Below are 27,723 nucleotides of genomic sequence, written 5' to 3'. Positions count from 1 at the left end.
AAGAGATTGCTTTGGAGGGATATGGTTGCAGTCCCACAGGACCTACTCACAGGCTAACAAGAAGGTGGGTCCGGGTTTCTCACAGTGGTATGTGGAGAGGTGGGAGAGGACAAGAGGAAACAGGCATAAGCTCAAACAAAAGAGGTCCAGACTGGACGTAACAAAAAAACTTTCACAATGAGGACAGTCAAGCAGTAGAGCAGACTGCCCTGAGAGGTTATACAATCTCTCTCCCTGGAGATTTTCAAGATGCAACTGGATAAAGCCCTGAGTAACCTCCTCTGACCTCTTAACGGACCCAGCTTTGGTCAGGAAGTTGGACTGGATGGCCTCCTGAGAGTCCTTCCAACCTGAATCATCTTGTGATCCTGTAAAGCAAGTGAGCCTGTAAAAGAAAGATTGCTGCCACCTTGTAGGATCTCAAGAGGTGGAATGCACCATGTTTCATATATCTCAAAACAAATCCATGCTTGAACATTTTGGGGTTTTTTTTAGGAAAAAGGTTGTAAAGACTTCTGAGCATTGCTAAACTTATTTTCAAGATGTATCATGTGTACAAATATTGCATACAGAATCAGAGGCTTACTGGTACCCTGTTCAGTGGCAAATAAGCGTGCCTATTCATAGATGACATCATATTCAAAAATCAGTGTCATCCTGCTATGATACTACATCCACTTACTTTTAAAAAAAAGAAATTCAAGGCTGCTTTTTTGGTTAGGGTCTGAACTCCACTAACTCATATAAAAACTTGGGAAAGGTTTCAGACAGTTATAAATAGCAAAGTTCTTAGTTCAAGTAAAGCTCTACATTATCACTAGTACTGTATGATAAAAAAAATGATGCTAGAACTTGTAACTTTGACATAGAAAACAATTACGGGTGAAAGAATGGCAGAACTGGTCTCCTTGCTTTATCTTAGCCTCATAAGAAAAACCATAGAAAAAATACCTATGTGCATGAGAAGTAACGCCAAGCATCAACAGCAAATTCACTTTTGAACCACCCACGAAAACTGCTTGTGATCTGAACGTTTAATTTAAAGAGGAAACAACCCCAGTCCCTCTTGATGTAAACTACTTTAAGATCATAAAGTAAAAATTAATTCATAATAGATTGGGGGAGGATGGAAAAAGAAAAAAAAACTAATGAAATGAAGCTGCCTTTTAAGAACTAGAATTTCACACTATTCACATAACATTAGAGCCTTGCAAAAGCTCTGGAGGATACGTAAACATTTAACATACAAGAAACAGAGGCACAATTAAGGTAAAGAAAAATGAATGCTGAATGAATGTATTGCTTGTGCAAAATTATTTTCAGCTTCTCAACTATTTAAAATACATTAACAATAATCATTCAGGTATCGCAATACTATTAATATGTTAACATTAGAAATGAGATATGTGTGTTCATTGTAAGTGTAAAGTAAGGTTCTCAAAGTGTACTGAAATCATAATCTGAGCTGCTAAACGGCTTCAATTCCCACCTGATATTCATATTCTGTGTAAGGCAGCAACTTGTCATCTTTGAAGGAGGTTGAAGAACCATTGTAAACAAGCGCGAGGTCTAAATTTATGTGGGCTTGAGTTGTTCGCCTTCTGTAAAGTTCATAGTATAAAATCTTCCCATTTGGCTGCTGTGGGCCAGTCCACAGGATGGAAGAAGTCGACTGGAAGCCCCCGGCTCGGGTCTGCACTTCTATGAGAGGGGCAGGCTGCACTGCCGGGGGCGCCTCCAGCGTCTGTACCGACGCCCACTCACTGGAGGCACAACCCAGCTCGGTGCAAGCTTGGAGCTGTACTTCATACCTTTGGGAACACAAATCAGAACGAAGTGATTAAAACACTGCAAATACAAATATAGACTGTGCATGAGATCCAGGGGATTTCTTAATTTCTCTTAGTCTTCAGCATTTTTTAATATGAAAACCGTTTGTGTCAACAAATATGTGTATGCTGTGCCTTGTGTAGCAAAAAGGAAGAATGCTGTCTTCTGGGTTTTCATTTGTTGGGTTTTTTTCAGAGCAGAGTTAACATCTGCAGGAGACAAGTGATCAAAATCGTTTTGATTTTGATGATATGAATCAAAATGATGATTCATTGTAGGAGATGATTTGGATATCATTTGAGAGCTATAGAGCTTCACTCTATTACTCTTCTCTCTTTGGATTTAGATGAGTTATATGTAAACAGTAGACAGACTTACCAACCATGTAACACACACAAATTATGCCTACACAAATATATAAGGAAAGGTCAGGTAAATAATCAAGAATTAGTGAGGAAAATATTACTTCAGTATCAAGTGTGCTCCTTCTGTAGCCAGCCTGGTACCCCCTCTTAAGTTTTAGCTTCCACTTAAAAACAAGTCACTTGTTTTCAACTCAAGGGTGCGAGCATGTTCCTGGTGTGACTCCATTAATCTTAGCTTACCTACACTGTGAATGGGCTAGCTAACAGGTCTTTGGTGACCCCACCCTGAATTTTGTCAGCTAAAGCCCTATTTATTCTTGAATGCAGACATCTTGTGAAAGATACACAAATACAAGCCTGCAGGTTCTGGAGTCTATAGCAGAGTAGTGAATTGCAGCTTGTATTAATTACAACCGAAGTCAACCCTATGCGCTTTATCAAGATGATATATAGCTGGTGTTACTAAAAATTAAAAAAATCCTGGTTTTATCATGTGCTTTTTGGGAAACAAAACACCATGGGCTTGACTATCTGTTTAAACAAGATCGTTAAGCTATCTGCCAGCCGACCGAACCGCCTTGCAGCATTTATTCAACAAGTGAGGTCTTCCAGACTTACCTACTGTAGGGTTGTAGCTCTGCCACTATGTACGACCGTCTCACAAAGGAAACATGAGATGCATCAAAGTCAACAGTTTTCTTTCCTGTTTCAGCAGGCTTGTGGATCGAGATTGTGTAATTTCTAATGTCACCATTTACTTTGATAGGAGGATCCCAGGCCACCAAAACCTCCTTTGAGGACCATGGCTGCAACCTAGGAGGCAACATCCCAGATGGAGCAGAGGGGTTGGTTTTTATCTGAGCTGATGGGCTGGTCACACTCCCTTGACTGTTATTTGCAGTGACAGTGTAGGTGTACTCCATGCCTGGCATTAGGGTGAAATCAAGATATCGAGTTTCCAGACCTGAGTAAACAAGAACACCATCCCTTCTTAGCTCGTAGCTTGTGATTTTACCATTGGGGTTAGCTGGAAGCTTCCATGTGATTTCAATTGACTCTGAACCCATGACAAGCAGCCTGGGAGCTTCCATATTTAATGGTGGGGCCTCCTTGGTCATCACTGACTGGGGTATGCTAGACGTGCAGCCCCCTGCAGTACAGGCAACCAATGCAAAATCATACTGCGTGTAAGGCTGTAGATTAGAAATAAACATTTGCAAACTTTTGCCAGGATAATACTCTTCATTGTTTAATTTCAATATATACTTGGTGATATCTCCATTTTGTATTTGGGGAGGTGCCCAAGATGCATTAATTTGCGTGGCACTAACAGCCTGCAGAGACGGTGGATCCACTAAGGCAGGAGCTGCTTCCAGCGTCTGTATTGCAGCTGGTTCACTTGTAGAGCAGCCTCCCATCGTACAGGCAACTATGGCATAACTGTACATCGAATATGGCAGTAAGTCTTCATCTGTGTAGCTGAAAGTAGCAGCATCGAAGCTGAAAGGATAGAGAACATCATTTTTTAGCAGCCTGTAGGACTGAAGAATACCATTGGGCTGTGCTGGGGAGGCCCACGAGATGAGCACTTTACGGGGGTTAACTGACACCAAGGATAATCTGGGGGCAGCGAGACCTTTTGGGGCAGTTTGACTAGTCTTTGCCACTGTCCAGGAGCTGTCAGCGTAGCCTGCTGCATTCCAGGTGCGTATTTTATAGTCATACCTTGTCCATGGCTGTAAGCCTTTATCATTATATATGAATGTATTACTTTCAGTGTTATATTCTGTGAAAACAACTTTCTCATCTTCTGTTGTTGCTCTGTACCCTGCAGCATTTTCTTTTGTGCATCTGTGAATAACTTCATAGCGAATTATTTTTCCGTTTGGATTAATTGGCTGCAACCAGCTCAGTTCAACGTTGGTAGCGTTCACTGCCTGGATTACAGGTGCCATCTGAGACACTGGGGGTGCTTCATCTGTTCGGACCGGCTGGGGTAGAGAACGAGTGCAGCCTGCTGCACTGCAAGCCTCCAGTACGAGGGTATAGAGAGTGTACGGCTCAAGGCGCCTGAAGAGGAACTGGCGAGATAAACCGCTGTACTCCAGGTTGTCATCGCTGAAAATATTGTAGGTCTGGTGAATAAAGAAAGAAAGAAAGAAAAAGAAAAAAAAGGCAGGGAGGGAAGAAAGGACAGAAGCCAGAGTAAAAGGAAAAAAAAAAATTATATAAATCAACGATTTTTGTCAATAACCAGTAGATGAGACACCTTAATCTTTGCAATAGGGTAAGGACCATTAACCACTGATTCAGAAACACTTCCTTACTAGTAACAATCAGCACACAAACAGATCATTGATACAAAAAGAATGTTTTGATTCAGTTTTCATTATTTTTTAATTTTGGATGCAGTAATAAATCACTTAGTGACAGTTTTCATTTTATTTGTTTGTTACCAAGTTTCATTGCAAGGCTCTCAGGGGCTAGCACAAAGCTTCCCGCAGACTAACTCTAGAGAAAGTCACTTTAGAAAAAACTCCAAATAAAGCCCTCTAGTTGCAAACCTGGCAGGTAAAGGTTTACACTCAGTTCAAACCATTGAGCTAAAAGAAGTCCCAAATTTCAGAACAACATTCTGTCAAACCCAGGTTTTCTAGAAACACATTTTGGCAATGTCTACTGTAGGCCAAGTAAGATTATGAGCTTTCATGCATAGCTTTCTATACATTAAACAATTTGGTTCACTGTGAATGAACATTTACAGTCATGGAGTAGCACAGGAATGTTAATACTCATTTTAATATAACCACAAGCAGAGAGTGCTCACAGAGTGCCTTGTGCTTACATAGGACTTCTGTCTTATTTTAAAGTATAATGTATTTGATTGAGTCCTTTTCAGCAAAAATGTTTTAATTTGATATTCAGCATTTCCCGTCTCTTTTTTGATCAAGTGAAGTGTCAAGATGAAGATTACCTTAATCACGCCATTTGGTTGGGAGGGCTCTGACCATTTTAGCAGCAGAGCCCTTCCATTTTCTTTCTTTTCCACTGTGAAGTTGCTCAGGCCACTGGGTGAAGCTTCCAACGTGTGCACAGATGTCCAGGGGCTTGAAACCTGCCCGGCATTGTTTACAGCTACAACATGAATATGATATGTTGTGAAAGGTTTCAATCCAAATAAATGAGCCTGATGCTTTGTTCCCTGAAGCAAGAATACAGATGTTTGAGTTAGTTAAAAAAGTAATCGGCATCTGTGATTTATGTCACTTGGAAAATGAGGTCTCAGCTCTGGGTCACTTCTGACCACTTTGCAGAATACCCCATCGGGTTACCAGGATTTTTTGGTTTCCATAGCTGAACCTCAAAAAGAAACTCTTAGGCTCTTAAAAAATATTTATCATTATCGTAGAGCCTTTGGAGCTGAGTCCTGGGGAGTCCTGCACAGTCCAAATCTCAGCTAGCAAACAACTTAGAGTTCGTTCAGCACGTGTCTGAGCTTTGCTCAGTGAGGATGAGAGTGCCTGGTACTCTGAAGGGTTCAAGCACATGTAAAAACCTGTGGTATATGAGTGATGCCTGCCTCTACAGAATCCTTACACATCTTGTGTGTAGATGTGATATTTGATAGGCATGCCATCCTGTTCTAGCTACTTAGAGCATTGTAACCTGAATAGACAACAGTGTTTCCAAGAGCACAGTTTCATTTCCTTACAAACCCCTTAAAAGCAGCGGGGTGCGGGTGGGGAGAGAGAGGGAGGGAGGGAATAAACTAGTTTCCATGTTCCTGCTTTGTAAAGGCGTCGCTTGAGATAAATTCACAAGGTAAGATGATTGTGGGGCAACCCACTGCCTTACAAGAACCCTCCCTGTTTCTCCAGGTTGGAGGAAGCAGCCGTACTGCTGATGGGGACACAGGCAAGCGGGCTAGACCCTCCATGGCGCCAGATCCTCGCCTTGCACCAGCGGAGAGAGGTGAGGAGGAGCATGGCTGTTTGTGAATCCCACCGGGCTCTGGCAGGGCTGGGGCTGACCTGCCACCACGCCAGACCACAGCCCAGGACAGGGGCGTGCGGGTGGGTGCAGACCGAGGGACGTCAGCCGTGGCCAGAAGGGGCCACTGGCATCGCAGCTCACAGCTTTATCCAGCTTACCCCAAACAGCATCTGACACAGACCTGAAACCGCTTGGATATGAGGCAAAGCGAGCCTCAGCACAAATTCAGATCTAGGCAGGACGGCGATGCAGCCATAGTATTATCTTGAACAGCCACGAAAGACACAGTGGCTAACAAAGAACAGGAGTAAACACATTTCAGGAGGAGACCGTTCAGATTTGTCTCAGAGGAGTGAGGAAGAAAGGAGTTCAGCTGATCACTGGTGTATTTAATCTCATTTTTAGTTGTGCTTTATATAGATCTCAAGAAGGGGAGTGCGGGAATTCAGTTTCCCTCGTGTGGCAGAAACAGCTGAAGTCAATTTCCCTGTTTCAGTGAGTCGTATTAAGTTGTTAAATGCTAACACTTCCAATTGTTTAATATTTAAACATTTGTTAAGCTATCAGACTCAGAAACAAATTTTAAAGAAATATTAATTTCTTTTTTTTAAATATTAAAAGTTAGATCATAAATATTTAAATACTTATTTCCTCACAACAATGAGTTAGTCTTTTAGATAAATATAGCACAGCATTTGAATGACCATTATGAATATTAAATCTGAAGATGCCACAAGTACAGATTATAAACATACTTTTCTGATAAATGATTCCTTTTTCTGTTAAACAGGGCAAACACTAGCAAGATTAATAATGCAAAAAAGTATAATTCTTTGTTAGGAATTCCCAGTCATCACTGCCAAAAAAGCATAAGCTCAAATGCAAATAGCAATCACCTCGAACAGATTATATATAAAAAAGCTCTGGCTGCTGTGGGACATTTAGAGATATCTTTTGTCATAAGAAACATGGAAAGCATGTGGGCTATAAAGCAAAAACATATGTATATTGTCAATAGCAGCACCTGTTCAATTACAGTTTATTTCAGTATGGAGAATTTAGTTCAGCCCCTAGATGGCAATACTATCAAACACTTTTTGTAACATGAGTACTTAATGATTAACAACGTGCGTTCAGTCATCCAACATACTCAAGGCAGCCATTAAAAAAATAACAAAACTGATTTCATTATAGATTCTTTTAATAAACATTTATGGCTTAGATCCTTGAAAGTGGAAGCGTTCAAACTGCCATAGCCAAAAACCTATACAGCCGAATGCAAAATTATGAACTGCAGGTTAAAGAACAGAGCTCAAATTGAAGTTCATGCTTAGCATAAAAATCTGGCATCAGAAATTATGTTGGCACAAAACATGATTAAAATTAGCTTTACAATTGGATGTGGTCTGTATTAATAGTTTTTATGAGGACAGTTATCTATTAGGTTTTCAAAACAGAAATTTTAAAAGACTAAAATTTACATTCTGTGGTTTGAGAGGGGGGAATGGGAGAAAGGGAGCACACAACATTAAATTACTACCCCTGAAATGCTACACAGAGGCTCTCCGAAGGTACAAACGCAGTCTTGCAAACACCGTACAAAGAGCAATGGCTCTACTTTCTCATCAGCTGCATCCTCAGGGTGGGCTTTTGTGACAATACTACAAACCCCTTGATTTCTTTTCTTAAACAGAAAACTGGCATATTTTTCATCACCCTCTACCGTTTTCCCACTAAACCCCAAGATTTAATTATTTACAATCCTCACCACACTTTGAAATGAAACAAGGATGGAGGGATTTCCTTGCCTGCAGTTCATCATGTTCTCTGGAGACTGCTAAACCATTCCTTCCAGGGATGACTTTTATCCCTGGCTCCTACAGATACTTCTTGAACAGCAAACGGTTTACATGTATTTTTGCTTTGTTTGGTTTTGAAGTAAGCTCGGGGGACATACTCCCAGAATATGGAGCCACGTTTTTCTCCCCCTGCACTGCTGCCATTGCCATTTGTGAATTTGCTCAGCTCCAAGGGTGATGCTGAAAAGAGGATGGACGGCAGTCTCAGTAATTCATTTTACGAATTACTTTATGTCCTCCCATGACATTTTCAGCCTAGAAATACTGTCCTGCTGGAATGGTCAAATATAAATAGCAACATACACCTTGCAAAGGATAGCAGTGTAACCTTTGGCTTTGGTGGACGATGACACAGCCTTAAACAGGCGCAGGAGCAAAATTGTTGTGTGGAATATTCTCCCAGTCTTTGTCTGCAAAGCCATGAACTCATATATCCCATGTTTACACACTGCTAACAGGCCAGATTTCATTTACCATTAAAAGCAAACCAACAAAATAAAATTTTAATGTGAACATTAAGATGTTCGTAGACTGACTGACCATGAAATCTGATGGACTACAATCCCATGCCCTCCTTTCTCTGTCTCCTACTGAGAAGCATTCTCACTCATTCAGTCATTAAATTAAGAATAATCCAGGAAACATATAAGCACGTGCACTCTCACATTCCTCCTATAAGGCTGGTACTTTTAATGTAAACACTACAGAAACGGACACCGGAGGCAAGCTGTGAGGAGCCACTGCGATGTGATCCGTGCACCGCAGCCCAACCTTTGACACGGCCCTTGCTTTTGGCAGCCCCGTCCCCTTCCCTTGCGCGGCACTGGCAGCACTGCCACTACTCCAGGCAGGACCGCACCTTTGTTCTTGCTCTGTATAAATGCTTCACGCGCTGCCAGTGGCAGCACAAGCTGTTAACAGCAACAAATACACTCCTCGGCTAATTCCACTCTTCTAACTGTAAATTAGGATAAAAGTTATTTAAAATAAAACCTTGTTTTAACACATTTTTCAAAACATAAAACGAGAGAACATGAATCATGAATAATGTATCCGTCAAGATTTGCTTCAGATTGCCTTTTTTGTTTGTTTATTTTTTAATTCATGAGCACAGAAGTCACTTAAAGTCTGGAAACAAATTAGCATAGTCTTTCATGCCGTTCAAAGGCATAATGCAAAGTGCTTGCCTTCCTTGCTACCTCTCGGTCCTCCTCCTGGGCATGGGCAAGGCTGCACAGCCTTCAAGGGTCTGATGATTTTACACTGCCTACTGTGATTGCTTTTGACTACTTGAAGTGCCCCTAAGGTGGCAACAGGGTCAAGAGGTCTTTGTAGGTTGAAAATGATCAAAAATTAGCATTGATCTGTAGCTGCCAATAATACTCTGCGCGGGCGGACTCCCTGCACAAATGTTTAAACTGCATACAACTACACAACCTAGTCATCTTTGAATCTATTGATCTGATGAAGCAGCACTTTCTGGTGGTGTCACTCTGGGCCTTTCCTCTTTTTTCAAGGCAGGCCACCTTACCCAGTTGCCCAGGTCTCGGGGCATAAGTTCAAAACGTGACAGATACATCAGAAGATCTCTGAACCACTGAAGAGCTGCCCAACAGGCAGATTGAGTATCTGTCCCTTCTTCACAGGTAGTCATCAAAACTCAGCAAGTCATCACCAGTCATGTTAAGGTTAGGTTCTGGTTTCTTCTCTCTCCCTGTCTTCACTTCGTACAGTAATCCCTATTTGGCAGGTATCTTCAATATCTGATTAAAAAGATAGCTCGTTCTTTCTGAGTCTCTAACTAAACTCAGTGGCATCAGACATTACTGCACTGCTAATGATAGTAGTGGTACAGGGATCCAAACCTTTTCTTTCATAACCCCCAGACATAAATGATAGGAAGGTAATTCAGCGTGACATTCCCTTTTCTACAGGGGCAGAGATGCTGAACTCTCCCTGGACAAGGAAGGAGAAAGCTACGGTCTCCTGGCAGACAGAATGTTAATCCAACCATCCTCCAATGCTAATTGTCAAATTCTCCATCGAGGAAGTCAAACAGATTCCTCCACAAGTGACAGAAGTGATAGGGAATGCTTGGGGTTTTACTAAGATACTCAATTTATCCTCACCTTTATCGTTGTCCTCTTATCCAGTTCCCCATCTAATGCAGATTCTTTGCCATTTTCTGCAAAGCACTGGGAGTGTCTCCACCTTGACTCTGCTGTTCACTCTTATTTCCCAGCCTACTTCTTAGCCCCTGCCTTCACTCTAAAATTTGCACTGAGTTCATATTCATATGCAATCCCTAACTTGTCCTTTGGGTTGCCTTCCTTCTGAGGCTTATATCATGCACACTGTGGTTTTTTTTTGTTTAAAATAATCTACTCCATTCCTAAAGCCTTATGCTCAAATTCACAAGGATATAACTTACGGATACACAAGTAATCTATGAGTTCCTTCCTGTAGCAGTGTGTACTGGAATATAAATTATTCCCATGGTAGTACTGAAAAATCTCAAAGCTTAGGCAAACAGAAACCAAAGTGTTACTCATTTTACCAGAAATTATCTTGCCTGGAGGTGACCAGAATTTCAATTTTTACGAGAAATTGGTGTTGCACTATTTATTTTCCTCCCGATTTGTGTAAAAAAATAATTCTAGATTTTTTCATTAAATTTTTTGGTATCACTCTTAAAATTTTACATTTTAAGAACTTGCCCTTCAACACGTATGTTTCATTTTAAGTCATTATTATATTATTTGTTTATAATTAACAAATTACCCAACAGGCCAGCAGTAACATATACCACATTGGTGATAATTTTTACGGTATATAAAAAAAACAAGTATTATGAAAGAAAACTAAATAAACATTTACATAAAATTTTTAAGTTTTTAAAACATAAGCTTTGGTTACATGATCATAAAATATTCTTTCCTTGAGATTCCTGGCAAACTTAATGCTTTTTTTTTTTTTTTTTTTTCAACTTTAAGATTGTTCTTGTAATTTATTTTTAAAACAAATGGTAGTTTTGCCATCAACATCAGAGAACACTAGTCATCTATCCTCCGTGACTCCAGGTTCCCATCCTTTCCTAACAGTACCATGCTAGCAGCTTTTTTTAAGAAAAAAACCTAATTTGCACACCATGTTTCACCCAGCACACAACTAAATAATTTCCTATCTGAATAGTCCTACATAGGCTTGTGGACTATACCAGGGAGAAAGCTTTAGAAACAGCAGTAATCTAAGTTTAAAATGTTCTGCAAACAGCAACAATTAATGCCTGATATAGAAATATTACATTGCAATTCATTTTCCTCCTTTCTAGCAGAGCATGTAAGGAACTGTGAATTGCATGCAGCTGAGTCTGTCTAGTGGAGTTGGTGCCTATTTTCACAGTAGACAGTTTTCTTTCCCGGCATACCTAGGGGCCTGCTGCGGTCTCACCAAGCGTCCGAATCCCCAGCTTTGACTTGAAAGCAAAGAAAACTAGGATGCATTGCACATTAAAATGAAATCAAGCACATTTAGCAAGCTGCGTTCAATCACTGTGTTGGCCTTTGGGTAACAGTGCACTTGTAAACCACCAGCAACGTTGCACTTTTGCTGGTAAAACATTAAAAAAACCCCTCTTTGGGCAAAGTCAACACTTCGTAGCCTTCTCCATGCTATTTCAGTAAGATCTGATCTCTCCTCTCCTCCTTTTCTTTCCTCTCCTCTTGTCTTTTTTTTTTTTCCTTTCTTTTCCCTTTTCTTTTCTTACATAATTATTTATTTAAAATTCATCAAACATCACTGAGTGCTACCTTCTCAAAAATGTATTTGCATCTGTATTTGTCTAATTTGTACTAAGACATATTGAAATCCAAAAAGAGATTTTTCTGCATGACTAAATAAATCAAATAAACCAAAATATCAATGACATGACATTCCACTATAGACACCATCTAGAGGACGATGTCAACATGTTTTCCTAACATTAATATTTTATCTCTAACAACACTCACAAGACCTACTGTATAATAAACTGTAGTTTTGCACCTTCTTTCTTTTTCTTTCCCCCACATTTTTCCACTGAAAACCATGTTTATTATTCCTCATCATGAGAAAGTGATGGAGAAGGAGAGAAGCAGCTCTTTTTATAAACCAGATACCTGATGGGACTGTTTTCCCCAAACTTTGGTTTTGGTCAGTTCAAATCTGACATCCTTACTTAACCTGAATGATACTTTTTGCTTTCAATAATCATTTGGGATATGAAGAACTAGACTTAGTTTCTCTTCAAAATAAGACAGGCAGAATCCGAAGTAAAAATTTTAATACTATTTATCTGAGGTACAATAAAGCATGAGATAAAATACTTAAATCCCACTGAAACCATTTTATGTCACTCAGTAAAATGCACATATATTGTATGTTCTGGTCTGTAGCTGAGAGGGGCATGCTTTGTGGAAAGCTGGTGGGAGTGAGAGAGGATAGAGCAGATACATCAGCAAAGACTCCATGGTATATGAAATCCAGCATCATGTTAAAGCAATGTCAGACCCTATAGGATTGAGCTGGGACGTTTTTGTGATGTTCTAAATTCACACACTGCATAATCTGGAATCTGCATAAACTCATCAAGGCATTGCAGGACTTGCAATTTGTTGTCTGCCTTGGACACGAGGGGAATGGGAATGAATAATCCTTCAGGTGGAGCTTTATAATCTGGCATAGAAATGCATCTTCAGGGAAGCTAAAAAGCTAGGAAAGGCAAGCACAGAAATGCTGGCTGGGGTTTGTGTCTCTACAGTTACAACTAGTGCACTCATACAACTGAACTCCAGGAATATGTTTAAAATAAGTACCAGACGTAGTGCTCCTGCTGAGTAGCAACTTTCCATACACCATTCGTTAACATTTAGGAGCGGTGTTCCTCTCATGGATTTGTTCTATGTTGTCTGTAGCCATGGCACAAGAAAGAAAAACCGCTGCTGCTGTAAAACAGCAGCTAGAGCCTAAGGGCTCAAACCTGCAAATGGTAGGGGGCACATCCCTTAACATGGAGCATTGGGGGGTTAATGTTATATTTTTCCTAATGCCATAAACCGTATTTTTTATCTGATATATTGGCCGATGGCCAGAATGAAGCTAGATGCTTTTGTCAGAACAAACAAAAACTAGACTGCCACATCAGTACAGTCCGCATCTTCTTAGTCTCAAATCCTTTTTTTTCTAGTAATGTCCAGAGTGGAAGGTGTTTTGCAGAAGGGCTTCTGTAATTTTAAACCAATGTAATGAAACCGTGGATGTTTTTGTTATCCATAGAAATGGATAATTTATGTACCTGAACTTCTCAACTGAAGGTATCTTGTGGCAATCAGTTTTGCTTTGTTGGAGAAAGAACATGCCCTTGTCATTATCAAATGCTTTGGCTCTTGGTTTCATTTGAAGTTTTGTTTTTAAAGCATTCACATTGCTCCTCTATGACATTTGTGACTACAGGTATCTGTGCCATAAGCCGCCTTCTTCATCTCCTTTCAAATTACATCATATATGATATTGTGAAGAAAAGTGGCTCTGAACACTGTAAAACTTCTCCCATCTGATCTTAAAATGACCTGGGCACAGTATCTGAAAATTTCTATTTTCTGTAAAATTTGAAAAAGACACTTTGGCTATGTTTTTGGTGTATGGAAAACAGACAGGGGAAACCCCTTATTTTTCCCCTATAAAACCAATTATTTTCAATTTTTGCCTTTGCACAGCTCAACAGCCACAATGGGGAAAAGGAAATGTAAAGGGAAAAAAAAAAATTGAAGAAAATCTTTAGGGGGACTTGTACAAGGACAATCTAAATTTTAACACAGATTGCAGGTGAACTCCCTCATCAGTTTCCTTGAAAATGCCACTGAATGTCAGTTGTGCTCCATAAAATTAAGACTTTGCAGTTATATATGACTTTTCATTGTAGGATCTCACATCATGTAACAAACATTAATTAATTAAGTCTCAGGATATCCCCCTGTGTTACTGTGTGCAGCTTCAGGAAACTATCATCATTGTTTTAGCTCCCATTTTACACAAGTACAATATACGTGTCATATTATTGTTAAATGCAAGCTTACTTTATTCCCTTTTCTCAATCATTCTGAGTCCTTGTCTCTCTCACCCAACACATGCAAAAAGAGCAGTTCTAACTGCTGCTAAGTAGAGGAAGATAACACAGCCTCAAGGCAATTCACAGCTTTAAATCCCTGCTTTCTGCCAACACAATGGAAAATAAAAGCAACATTTTAAAGGAGACTAAAAGGTTTTTACTTCCTACTGTTTTATTCTTTTTTCTCTGCCCTGTACTGAACAGTCCTAGCTTTTCATTCAAACTTTGCCTGCTATGTGTGTAATCACTTCTGAGAGATATTAAAAGGTAAGCATAAACAATTTACTTGCAGCTACATTATAAAGGCCGAAGTTTAGTCTGAATATATGGCTGAACTTAAAATGTCACCTTTAAAACGAACTGGGTATTTTAAAAAATGATGGGCCCAAAAGTATACAAACCCCTATCTCTTGAAAGGCTTTCCTTCGCCAGGTTTTTCATTCCTTCCCTTAATGCTTTACACTTCCTACATAGAAATACCTGCTCTCCAAATAGAGACAGGCTGAAAGTAAATGAAAGCGTGCAGGTAGCAGTTAGGGAAAGGTGCAGTCCCATTACATCGATCCATGCCAGGATTGAGAGACAAAGAGATTCGCTCCGCACCGTTTTGTAGAGAGCAGTCACTCTTAGCAGAAGGCCAGAAGCAGACTGCTTATGCAGGCAGGGATGCCCTCTCTCTCTCCTGTAGCTGGAGGAAAGTTCAGCCTGTCTTCTGGATATTAGCAGGGGATATTGATTAGACATATATTTAGGTGTACGCTTTGGGGACATATTCCTCAGCAAAGCACAGCTTCCCATCAAAATACTGACAGGTTCAGCAGAGATCTGACACCTTCCTTCCAGCACTTGCGGGATGTTCCCCAGGTTTGGAGTGGGGGATTGCTACAGGGGATCTCGGCCCCTGCTGGTCATATAAGCTAGTGGAAAGCCTCAACAAGTAGCCTGAAAAGCCCTCTGTGTCACACGATAGTAAGCAAAAAAAATCTCATTTTCCCATTGCAGCTGCTATGGACTGCACTGTTGATGAAAATAATGCCATCCAATAAAAATTAAGTTTTATATTGTTGTGTCCCTTAGCAGCTATGTCTTGCCATATGAAGGCTCAGAATCAACTACACACCAAGAAAGGAGTTCAAAAGAAGACAGGAAGAAAGAGTGGTTATAGATTTTGGTGGGGTAACTGGGACAGAAGCTGCTTGCAGGTTTAATGTCTTGAAACCAAGTGATGCCAGCGGACTGATGAACTTCCAGATCCTCCTAGGATCATATGGCTACAGTCCCCTCTAGCTTAAGCCTCTTAAGGCACAAAGTCGGGAAGAAACTCACCTTGACACAGCATATGAAGCAGTGTCTGCAGACTGCCCATTCCCATTTTTTATGCTGTCAGACCAACACTAAACTCATATACCTACACAGAAAAGTAGACAGACAAACCTGCTACAATGTGAACAGGAAAAGCTGCTAGCTAGCATCACTTTTAAATGTTAATGCATAAATAAAACAGAATTTTTAGTATGACTTTTCATATGGTTACACATTCATTAGTCCTTTCTAGCGTGGCTTGGCCTTCCCAGTGCAAAGTTCCTGCCAAAAGGGAAGAAACTCTGAGCTGCTTGTGATTTGTACTAGCAAGATGCAGTAGTTAGAGAAGAAATGAAAGATGTACATACTGAAATATTACATGAAAACTGAAGCATAACAAGTTTAGTTCAGATTCTGTATTTTCCTTAGATATTTAAGTTACTTTGGGAATTAAAATAGATCACCAAGTCAACAGGCACATAGCTAAGCTTAGCACAAAACAAATTGTGCTGGTTTCAGAATTGAAAACATCTTTACAGCACATTATTGACTCCAGCATATTAACTTGTAAATCCACTAGTTTCGCTGTCTCATCTATTGATTAGCTGCATGTATGCATGTTATAAATGAGCAATCCAAAAAGAAATTACTACAATTTAGTCATTTTGGGCCAGACTTGTAAATGTATTCAAGTGCTCAAAGATGAAGATAGGCACTATGGGAAACAGTCAGAGCTCCTACATTCAGACACAGAACTTTTGTAGCTAGTGTCCTCAGTTACTTTCTATACTCTGTGCAGAGGAACAGAGGTTCCTCCAAAGGGAAAGTCAGATATTTATGTTCAACTTCTGTTTTGAATAGCCCTTCAGAGGAGCCTCATTGTTTCTCAAGACAGATTAGACAGACTAGCCTACATTGGCCATCTAAAGTAAGTTTTTAGAATTCAGTTGTCACTTTTGCTTAAATTCACTTAAGACTCAAAGAGCCAAGCCAGTGACAACATTTTCAATCAGCACAAAGTAACAGACCATACAGGTGAACTCCTCCTTTTTTCTTAAAGTGAAACAGAAAACTATTGATAGCTTCAGAAGTTAAACCGGAGCTGTTTCAAAACACTTCAAAATCAACGGAAGCTTCCTTTTGCTTTGTCAGGGATCCTGGATCAGGGTCTTCATGACTAGGAGAACAAAACTAAATGCTGTATGTAGATGGCATTCAACCAGAACAGGGAATGGGTTTACTTAATCCATGATACTGAAGCAAATATCCCTGGCTCCTAATTTCAATGCATACGTCAACATGTTGGCAATGATCTTCAGTCTGAGACGATGTTACTCAAATCAGTGTGGTTTAAAAACACCCTCAAACCAAATATCATTACAGAGGTTTGTTAACAAAGCAATTGAAAGTGTTGTGATGCTTCTGTGCAGGACCAGAAAGATGAAAAAATACAGTATGCTAAAGAAGTGTTGCAAATTTTTGTCTCAGAAATGTCCTATTTTAAAAGCCACATGTTCTCAGCTCTGTTTGTTCTCAAAGGGGGCACTGTATTTGACATCAAAGCAACTGGAGCTCAAGCTATTGTGTTACCTGGTGGAAAAGGTGATGTTTTTCTTCTCATTTGCTCTCAGGGTCTCTATTCAGTCTTTTTAGGCCAGGACTTTCCAGTAACATTAAGCACAGCACTTAAATATGTCACTGTCTTAAGCTACAACTATAGCATAAATCTCATGATCTGTTGGTACATCACGGATCTAGCATTTCTAGTATAGACTAGCATTAGAGAAAATCTAAATTATCATCTGTCTTGAACCCCTGAAGAGAAAACAATAAAAAATAATTTTATGATGCCATAATGACAAGAATACTACTTCACTTCATCTGGGAAAAGATGTCTTCCAGACTTATCATTAATTCTTTTTTAAAGCCTGTTGAAATATGAGAGCTCTGCAAAGTTTCATTCATTTTGTTTGTGCAGAGTAAAGTTTTGTTTATAGCAAAAATACAGAAAATTTATCACTGCAAGGAGTCCACTTCCCTCACTCTCTTGCTGTATTAAATCTGCATTTGCAATTCTGAATTTGTGGGACGACTGTAAACTTGGTGCCCTTTTTTGCAGCCACTAGAGTAGCATCTCCACACTGCATGGAGGATTTGACTCAGGCTGGAAACTCTGATCTGGATGGGGAAAAAAGAATTGGTGCATTCAAACCTGCAGCAAACGGACCTGGAAAAATACTTGGAGCAAAATTCAGAAGCAAAATGAGTAATGATTTGTGATATGCCCCAGTAGGTTAAATAGATACCAGGGCCTCTGTTCATCTTCCTTGTTGTGAATATATGGCTCCTAGGAGTCATTTTGGCTCATGGACCATACCCCAGCAGTAACATTGTCTCTATGTTAGGGTGGTGTGGGCACAGAAGCATTGAGAAGACACACATGCTACATGAAGAAGGAAGGTGGAGCAGCCATGGATTAGTTTAAAAAAGACATCCTACAGCTGCAAAGTCAAAGTGCTTAGGGGAGGCTGCTGTGCTGCAAGTCCAGCTGCTGCTCTTGCACCAATCATAGGTTGCTTTAAGTGGACATGTAAGTGCTTGTTTGTCTCCTAAGGCTTTACCTGCATAACTACACAGCCTCCAGTAATATAAGACATTTAAAGGACATTACCTGACTGAAGCAGAGTCCTGCCTGTTGTAAGGACTGCAGGACCCACAGAGTATCTGGAAGTAGAAACAAGTTCATAACAAAAATCTGAAAGAGACATAAGTTATTGTCTATGAGACCCTCAGGATGGGAACTAATTCCTGCTCCCTGTATGACTACCATAGTCTCTAAATGGGATCTTAGAAAGGAAGACTTGTGAAGGGAAAGGAAGGGAGGAAGAAACAGTTTCCACAGTTTTGGTGGAAGGAGTAAAGCAGCCTGCAGTTGCCAGAGGTATAACAGGTGATGTTTGATGCCTAAAGGCTGTAACATGGCACCTGCTAATAAGGTGAGAAAAAAATCTCTGAATCTGGTAGCAACTTTGGCAGGGGTTCTCCCAGCAAGCCCTCCACTTAAATGGGTAGAAACCTCCTCTCCATGCTCATAGTTTTTCTTGGCACTCATAAAGCAGTTCAATGAGCATATCCTTTCCTAATCTTCCAGCCTGTCAGATGCTGGTGGAGGGACATCTGTACCAATCTCTAAAGACTGAAGGGATTTTATTTGATGAATGCTAAAGAAACAGACTTAAAAATACAATACAGTTTTTACAGTTAAACAATAAAATCCATCCAGTATGGGTGCATGTGAGTAGAGTACGATACGCTTAGATGTTCCAGATCCCATTTGCCTTGCATTTCTGTAACTTCAGTCAGATAAAAAGTTCAAGGTGCTGAGGGAAATATTGATAGTTTGTGATGGGATAAACTCATAAACTGGACTTTGTTTCCTCCTAATACAGATTACATGTATGTAAACTACCTCCAAGCATTGTACATATGAAGTTTTCAGACTACCATCCTCACAAGAGTCTACTACTTTCTGCCTTTGGTTTCTTTGGAAACCAACCAACCAACCAACCAACCATGAATTACTCATGTTTTGGTGCTTTCACTTGTGATCATACTGGTACTGAGAAGCAGGAAGAACAGATACATAGACTGTTTTGAACTTTACTGAATCTGATTAACTCTCTGGTTTGGCCTCAATTTACATTTGTCAAAAGTCCGCTGTCATCTTTTCCCTGTTCCACACACAAATGAGATCTTCACACAATTCAGAAACTGTGCTAGGTTTGAAGACAAATGCAAGAGCTACCTGTCAGCTCATTCACCAACCAGCCAACCCAGTCAGCTAACTTGCAATCTCCCATTTGTCTGTTCGACATCGCTCAGTTGTGTTTTCAACATTGTCAAAACACGTTTCAACCAGCGTGAAGATCCAGCAGGAAATGGGTGCCCTTGCAAGGGTGTGGACATTTCTGTCTTCAAAGGTTCATGGGCAGGGGAAGCAGCAGCTCCACCTGCTCAGCAGACCCAGAGCAATGCGGTCCAAGGGAGGGAGAGATGGCAGCGGTGGGGCGCAGGACCCCTTGGGTTCCAGCAGCCACTTCTACAAAACTGGTACAGACCGCTCCGAGTGCACCTCCCCTGAACCACCACTGTGCACGCAGTCAGCCACATCCCAAGCTGGTAACATGGCTGTGCTAGGGTATTTTACCAAAAGGTCTAGCATATTTAACTATTAAAATCTGCACATGGTTTAAAGTAGAAGTGGTCAAACTCAATATTCCAAATAGCATTTATTATAAACTTATGTGATTTTTTTCCTCTTTGTATGGCCATCTCAGAGTTTTTTCTTTAAAAACTGAAGAGTTGGATGAGTGTTTTTGAAATGAAATCTCCTTGGCTAAATATTCACTTATTTACAATTTAATTTCCACATTGTATGATGAATCACCAGAATCAGTCAGTAATGCATCTGCTGACAGGATAACTACTTTCATTTTGTTTTTAATAAAAAATAAGTCACAGCTATTTCTAAGAAACAAATTTTTAGGATTACTAACTCTGTTAGTAAAATTCACAGAGCTTTTGAGCTTTGAAACAGTTTTAATACTCTGCAATTCTCCAAACAGTCTGAAAAACAACAGAAAGTCCCATTATGACCCGAAGAATAAAAACAATGCTTCAATTTGAAGAGAGAGTCACATTTTGGATTCCTTTTTCATACCCAGTTAACTTTATATACAGTTACAGTATAATGTGATAGTAAATTTATACTCCTCCATTGTCACCTGTTCAAAATGCATCGGAATATTCAGTATTTTCTTTCTGTTTTTAAATTTCCATCAGAGCCTGTGTGAGAACGGGAATAAATAAGCAGCCACGTTTTCCCATACTGGAAAAGTTCCAGAAGGGAAAGGGCTCTTGACATTACAGAGCTAAAGGAGTTTTCAAGACACTTTCTATTTCCATACTCGTTCTTTTGTATGCTAGGTTGCCTGCCATTATGTTTATGTAATTCTGACAGTGTTCTTAATGACACACTAACAGATTGTAAAACACGCTGCTGGCATTTACTTGTTTTTTATATTTTTAAAACAATGTCCTTCATGTAACAGTAGTTAAGCGCGGCAGAAGGACATCATTAGAGCCATGGTTAAACTGTAATTTACACCATTAGGAAGGCAGGAGCAATTTTTATTGCCTGGCAATTTTCTTGCTGAAATATTTGGACCATATGGCTCAATTTGTGTAATAACCTTAATTTCAGCACCCTTCAGGTCTGCCTCCATCTCCTACGGAATGGTAAAATGCGGTTTAGCAGAAAAGGCAACTGTCTATACTTAGAGAGTTGAGATTAATAACATGTCACGTCCTGTTTTTGGTGAAGGAATTCGAACAGCAGCCAGATGGTATCTCTACAAATAACTGTCAGGGGTCTTGATCTAATCAATACAATGTATTAATACATCTCCCTTCGCTGCTTCTCGAGGGGCTAGCGTGCAACATCTGGAAAGATTGGGGGGACCGCCAAGTAGAAAGCTGATCCTTTTCAGAATCAAACTGAGCCCAATTAATTTTTCATGTATACTTGATAACTGTTTCATAATGAGCTATGCGTCTTGACGGAGTTAGGGTTGGCGGCATGAGCGGTTTGCGCTTCCTATCCCCATTCAGTCCACTTACAGAAACCAACCCATTAATCAAACTATCTGGCATAAAACTGAAATCTCAGCTCAGCAAGAGATCAATAACCATCCTTAAAAAAAAAAAAAAAAAGGCAACAACAAAGACCCCACCACAGAACAAGGCTTTAGTGGGCAAAAGTATCCAGGCATGACATTAGTAATTACTTTAACAAAAACCAAAACTCAGAACCATACCCACCTGACAGGCACCTATAACACAGAATTTAATATTAGCTTCCTGTCAAAAAGTAACATTTAAGTCCATTAAAAATACACTGCCATTCTGCTTTCTAGATACAGAGACCATCTGGCCCCTATTCACCATAATTGCTATTATAGTCTCAAAAATAATATTTATATAGTGCTGTAAATTAACAGACAGACACCCATTCCCACTCCCAAAGAGCTTTCTGTTGATAAACTCATGTTTTAGTGCTGTGCAGGAATTAGGGTCTCGCCCCCTAAAAAAAGAGCGTGGCAAGATTATACATGCATTCCAGTACTTTTTGTAAAGTCTGAAAGGAGGAGAGAGAGAGGTCACTTGGCAGGCAGAAAATGGGAAACTGCAACAAGCATAGGGGAGACGAGCTTGAATGAGGTTGTGAAGCTGAGTGATGGGAATGGATTCAAAAGGGAGCAGTAAAGAGAAAGGACAGGAGGTCAGCTGAGAATACTAAACTTATCTTGCGTAGGACACCCAACGGCTGTTTGATGAGAATGACTTTGGTGACTGTAGACCTGGATTAGATTCAAATGGAGTCCCCAGCGGTACAAGGCTCTATATTATATTACCCATTCCCATGAGTCATATGGCTTGCTCTTGCTTTTTTTAAAAAGAGGACCTGTTTATTAAAATTACACACTCCTTGTTAAAATTCCCTATGAAATATAAGCATATGACATCACACTTCTCAGCCAATTTGAATAAAAGACCTTAGCTCTGGAGGGGAGTGGAGCAGGGGCATGGGATGGGAGGGGTGGGGAATGGCCTTTCTAATTATCAGCTGAAGAATTCCTGTATCTGTAGCTGTTGGGCATGACCCCAGGGATTTTAGGAAGCTGCCCTATGACTTTACCAACAAAGAGAGTTATCTTGGAGTTGCCTGATATAACCACTTAAGAATGTTGGTTAAGTGTGAATTAAAATCTAGTCAAATCCAATTAAGCATTTTTAAACAGATATCTAATTTGAAAAACAGCTGTACATATTACCCAACAAATTTCTGCCTCCTCCTCCTCCATTTTTATTCCCTACTTATATATGGAAAAGCATCTGTAGCATACCAAAACCTTGTTTTTAAAGCAGATTTAGTGCAGTCACACACAACATGACACAAAGGGAAGAATGTCCCTCATATTATATCTTCCTATCAGATTATACTTAATAAGGTGAGGGTTTGTGGGGGTTTCTGTTTTGTTTATTTTGTTTTTACAAATTAGAAAACACTGTCAATGGTGTTTTTCTACACTGCCTGATTAGTTTAATCTTATTCCCACAACTGAAATGCAAGACTTGCAGAAAAAGATGGTAGAGAAAAGCATAAATATAAAGCATATAGAAAAACATATACAGAGAAACAGCATATGGAGCATTTATACAATCTCATTTTAGGCATCTATCTTTAGGCTTTGTCATATGGTCACCTATTCTCTTATGACTGCAGGTGCACAAACTGAAAAGGTTACTGCTTCCATACTGCTGCCCGCCACCATCTTTCTGTCAGAGGGTACCATCTTTTAAATCTGTCCACCTGCACAATTCCATTGTGTGGGTTAGGAAAGACCAGCTGATTAATCATCTTAAAATCAACCACCGTCTTTTGACTGACACATGCCAGTAGTGGCACACAAGTGCACTAGAGGAAAGCCGTCTCGTGTGAACGGTTGCAGCCCAAGGACAGTAAATGTCCATGCCTTAGATGTTCTGGAGGTTTCATGGTCTATAGAGGACATTCATGCTCCTAACTAGGTTAGATGCCTGAAGTCAGACATTGTAAATATCCCTCAAAAGACCTAATTCTACATGTGTTGCACTCATCAAAAAAAGACCTATGGAATGGGTGAAAACTGGATCTTGCACAAGGAGAAACCCAAGGATAAAATACACCAGATATTTCCAAATAGGTAACTAATTTATTTGTAGAAAAAATTACCTATTGATCCAGGCACTCCGGTCTAGTCAATCTAGAGTGTGCTATTAGGTATGGTCAGACATAACCCTATCAGTGTTTTTACTTCTAGTCCGAAAATTTATCGAAGGGCACAGTTATGTTAACTTCATGTTGCACACTGAATTAGGGAGAAATTATTCAAGAAAAAATGTAATGAAATAAACTCCTTTGCTGTAACCTTCACTAATTCAAATCACCAGTTGCCTGACAACATATTAAGACCTCACAGACACCAGATAAAGCTTTCCCTGCTACCCCACATCCTAACTTGCAAGGATTCTTTTGTTCTTGGCCGAGTTCCAGCAAGGTCTAAAGCTATGTTTCTGTGGCTGCCGAAAGCATCCAGGAGACACTGAAGTGGCCTTGGTTACAGCAAAGATGGCATAAATAGAAGAGCTAAAGCCTCTCTCTCTCTCTCTCTCTCTCTCTCTCTCTCTCACCATTCTCACCCAGTTCTATTACCACAGCACTTCAAAATCATCAAAGTTGTGCAACAATCCATTTCATCCTTTCTGCTCTAATTAGGCAATTCTACGTGTCTGTCTTGATAGGTGGGGCTTACTGAAGCACCTAATCAGTTTCTGGAGGGGCATCATAGTGCCAATCCAAATGCTTATTTAAACAGAGCTGTAGTGCCAAATCCAGCATATTCTGCAGCAGCATGGAAACAACAGAATCTGTGAGACACAGATTGCTTCACACGCTCTTTTTTTTTTTTAGCAGCCTTCAATGTGAAGGAGCACTCGTCCTGTATTCATCCTGTGTAAGCTTAACAGGTCTAGAGATTAAAACATGGGAAGCATTTTATATTATTGGGTTTTCCTGGCAAATAAAACAATTACAGCAATTCCAGTACAAGCCCTTCCTGAAACTGTGCTAACGAGGCTTTGAATCTTAAAAACTGCATTTAAATCAAATGATTCATTTGCAAACCCATCACATATAGTACACACGTAGTAGGTGTGGGTCATTTCATTGGAATTAGAAAGCAAATGTCTCTATACATGAGAGGTCACCAGTTGTTGTAAGTTAAAATCTTTTCACTGTTAGGCATAATTAAAATACTCTAACAGTGGTTTCAGTAATTTAAACATTGCAGTATTGTTGTAATATTTTTCTAGGCTTCAAGAGTTCACAATTGTTTGGTCCAATCAAATCTGGGAACACTGGAGAAGTTATCACCCATCAAGGTAATTACTTTCAAGTTGAAATAATTACTCCATCAATGTTAATGGTCTTTCAACTTCAATAAAGCACTCACCTGCCGATAATCACAGCTAACCTCTTGCTCTCATGCAATTCCCTCTCTATTTAGCAGGTTATATTACAGCCGTTAGAGTGGTCACTTGTCCTGAACAGCTGCTGAATTTCACTTTGATCGGCTGTGAACCATAAAAAAATTAGTCATCTGTGTATGATTTCCCCCTAACCCATAAGCCCTTGCAGAGCTAAGGATATGATCTTTTGGCTGTATTAGGGCACTGCTGAGCAGCCATCTTGTTTCTGGTTGTGGCTACTTTCCACTCACTAACAGCAGCACAGTAGCCTAATTAACTTTTGCCCTCCACTGCCGTTTACAGCTTTCATTCCTTGCTAAGTAGCACATCTTCTGAATTTATGGCATGTGCAGGGATTCCTCCATTTACTCTCATCTTGTTTTCTTAGAGTGCAGTCCATTTCCCAGGCATCTGAAATAGGCATGTATAAAAAAGTTTCACCGGTCCCTCTCCTTAGAATATTTTTTCTTATTCTTGTGGCTATGATCTTCATTCCTTCTTCTATAAGGAAGTTGTCACATACAGTCCCGCATACTGCATTACTGAATAATGTTATGTACAAGGAAGTTAACTATGTGGTATCTCACCTCTAATGCTGCCAAATGTTCACTGGTCTATATGAGGAAACAGAAATGAAGGATCACACATGGATGTATTAAGTATTTCTGAACGTGATGAATAGAAAGAAAAATAACTCTGGATGCAAGATTCCAGATATCTGTAAAATCCTGCATAGGAGGCATGTGTATATGGCAGTACTGGCCACTTAAGATTATTTCTGATATATATTTTATATGGGTTTTTTCAGCAAGTAGACTTTATTTATTATTTTTACTCTGGTTATATATTCAACATACAAATTACTGTCTGGTTATAACAACATAATCATGCAAGCCAAAGCGTCATCCTCCTACCAAAGTCTCTATTATTATTGCTATTCTGCAATATGTCTACAGATTTCCCTACCACAGATGAAGCATCTGCCAAGAGGAGCTTAGCCAGTGTAGTTATATACCATCTCCCCAAATAATGTAAGGTAAGCCAACATATGTTCTCAACTGTTAGCATAGCTGCATCAAAACCAAAGGCTTTGCTGGTGCAGTGATATCAGCTAAGAGACACGTTAATTTTTTACACCCCAAGCTGACATAGCTATGCCAAAAAAGCCTTGTAGGATAAATTTGGCCTGAGATCCTCATACTGCAAAACACATTGTGAGTAGACCTGTGCTTCTAGGTAGGCACAGGTGTAGGATTTCCCAGGAATAAGGCCTATAATGCTTACACCTATCTCTCACATTTGGTAACAAGCCCATTGTACTTTTAGTTACACTCTGCTGAGGCAGATTTGACACACCGAGGCCTTGATCCTACATAATAATAATGGGGGTCACTGCCCACAGCAGGTAGAATTTTTCTTTATAATCCTCAACTCTGGATGCTTTTCCTTCTCCAAGCACATTCTAACAGCTACATATTCTTACACTTTTTACTCATCATCTTGGCTTTCAATGCTCCTGCTCATGATAAACAACCAAATACTTGATATAATTGTCATGGGAGAAACAGCATTACACACCCACAAAACATCTACCAAGGAAAAGTCCAAACTTACCTACAGCTTTACCTCACAACAATATTTGGAATACAACAGTTAAAGACCTGTGATGCTTTGATGCTCTTTGGCAGGTACTAGCTTTACAATGAAATCAGCTCTGGGTCCTATGTTCACAAGCTTAAGCCTTAAGTTCACAAGAGTGAGAAGCTTGCTTTGACAATCTAGTCACTTTATGCAGATTTCCGTAAATGAGAACTTACTGTCAATCCATTCCTCTATAAACACATCTGTCTCTTGTTAATGCTGTCAATAAGACACTAAATATCATTCTTGTTTTAAAATGAACTGCGAAGACATTGTGAGAGACACTTGTACTGCTGTAACCAGTCTTGACTTGACTTTGCTCTGCAAATAAACCAGAACGTCAGTTTAACTTGCTGTCACCTAACATCTGTCACAACACTCCTGGCCAAACAAGCTAGGGAAATGGGTGACACTGCTTTTTAACTGCAAAGCATCAAAATGGCTCGTGTACTTTACTTGCTTCTAAGCAGGGAGATCCTCCTTTCGTTTGAGTTGCAGCAGCTTTTGCTCTCAGAACTGAGTTCTCTTTTTTATCTCCATAGGCAGCGTAAAATTTCAAGGGGTCAGCGACGACCTTAAGGTACTGGACAGCAATACCTTTGACACATTAATTCAAATACAGATTAATGCACCTTAACTGGGGAGTGAATAGCTGCATTTTGGGAAGGTAGAGTGGATAAGTCTATCAAATCATTTGAAAACCCAGAAGATGCTTCTAATTTGGCTCTGGAAATGGATGGAAACGAAGCTGTCAAATTAGAACAGTCTGCAGGGATATTAGCAAGAGCTTAATTTGTATCCTGCAGTGTCACAAGGATTGTATTTCTACTTAAGGTTTTGGTCAAGCTTTATGTCCTGTGGCAGGCAACCAGGGTGCAACCGACAAGAGCGGGTGGTATTGGCTACTGTGATCCTAGCACTGCTTTTTTTCTGGAATAATCTAATGGGATAAGAATGGAGTATAACAGATTAAATAAAGGACCGAACTCATTGCTCGCTTAATACTTTAAGTCTTGCTTGTAACATGGAAGCTTGTGTGAGAGAATGACTAATGGCGTATCCCACGAGGGAGCTCCAATAGAGATGCTTTAGGAGATTAAATGATTTAGCCTAGTACCCCTGAAAGCTATATTTTAAAGGGGCAGAAGTTTAATCATTGGAATGCTAGTTCCTTCAATAAAATTACATTTTAATTAAAGTGTCTCATTCACAAAGCTACAGTTAAGTTATCAGCAATTTCATGATAAAATTCTATTTTTAAGGGGTTATAACTTTGAAAGTTGGTGTCCAGGTTTTTGCCTGCTGGGATAATTGACCTGACCTCCTGAAGATATCTTTGATAACAGGACTCCGTGCACTTTACGTCAATAACTTTGATTCAAAGCTTTAGCTGTTCTGCTATATTCAGAAGAAGTAGGATTCAGATCTCAGCTCCTTGGCATAAATCAGCAACAACTCT

At 39.8% G+C, this 27,723-nt stretch overlaps 1 protein-coding gene across 1 annotated transcript in view; it reads right to left on the bottom strand.

The window, feature by feature from the left end:
* Window positions 1-27,723, bottom strand: part of USH2A (usherin) — a gene marked incomplete at its 3' end in the record, with an annotated part of 389,347 nt that overhangs the window by 24,358 nt on the left and 337,266 nt on the right. Inside the window, exons 61-63 of the mRNA XM_082305924.1 lie at window positions 5,170-5,397; window positions 2,814-4,330; window positions 1,490-1,811 (exon numbers count right to left, since the gene is read on the bottom strand). Coding sequence (XP_082162050.1) covers window positions 1,490-1,811; window positions 2,814-4,330; window positions 5,170-5,397 — 2,067 coding nt within the window. The remainder of the gene's footprint in view (window positions 1-1,489; window positions 1,812-2,813; window positions 4,331-5,169; window positions 5,398-27,723) is intronic.

The sequence above is a fragment of the Platalea leucorodia genome (assembly GCF_965183815.1).
Source record: "Platalea leucorodia genome assembly, chromosome: 3".
Lineage (NCBI taxonomy): Eukaryota > Metazoa > Chordata > Aves > Pelecaniformes > Threskiornithidae > Platalea > Platalea leucorodia.
This window is presented reverse-complemented; position numbering and strand designations above follow the sequence as displayed.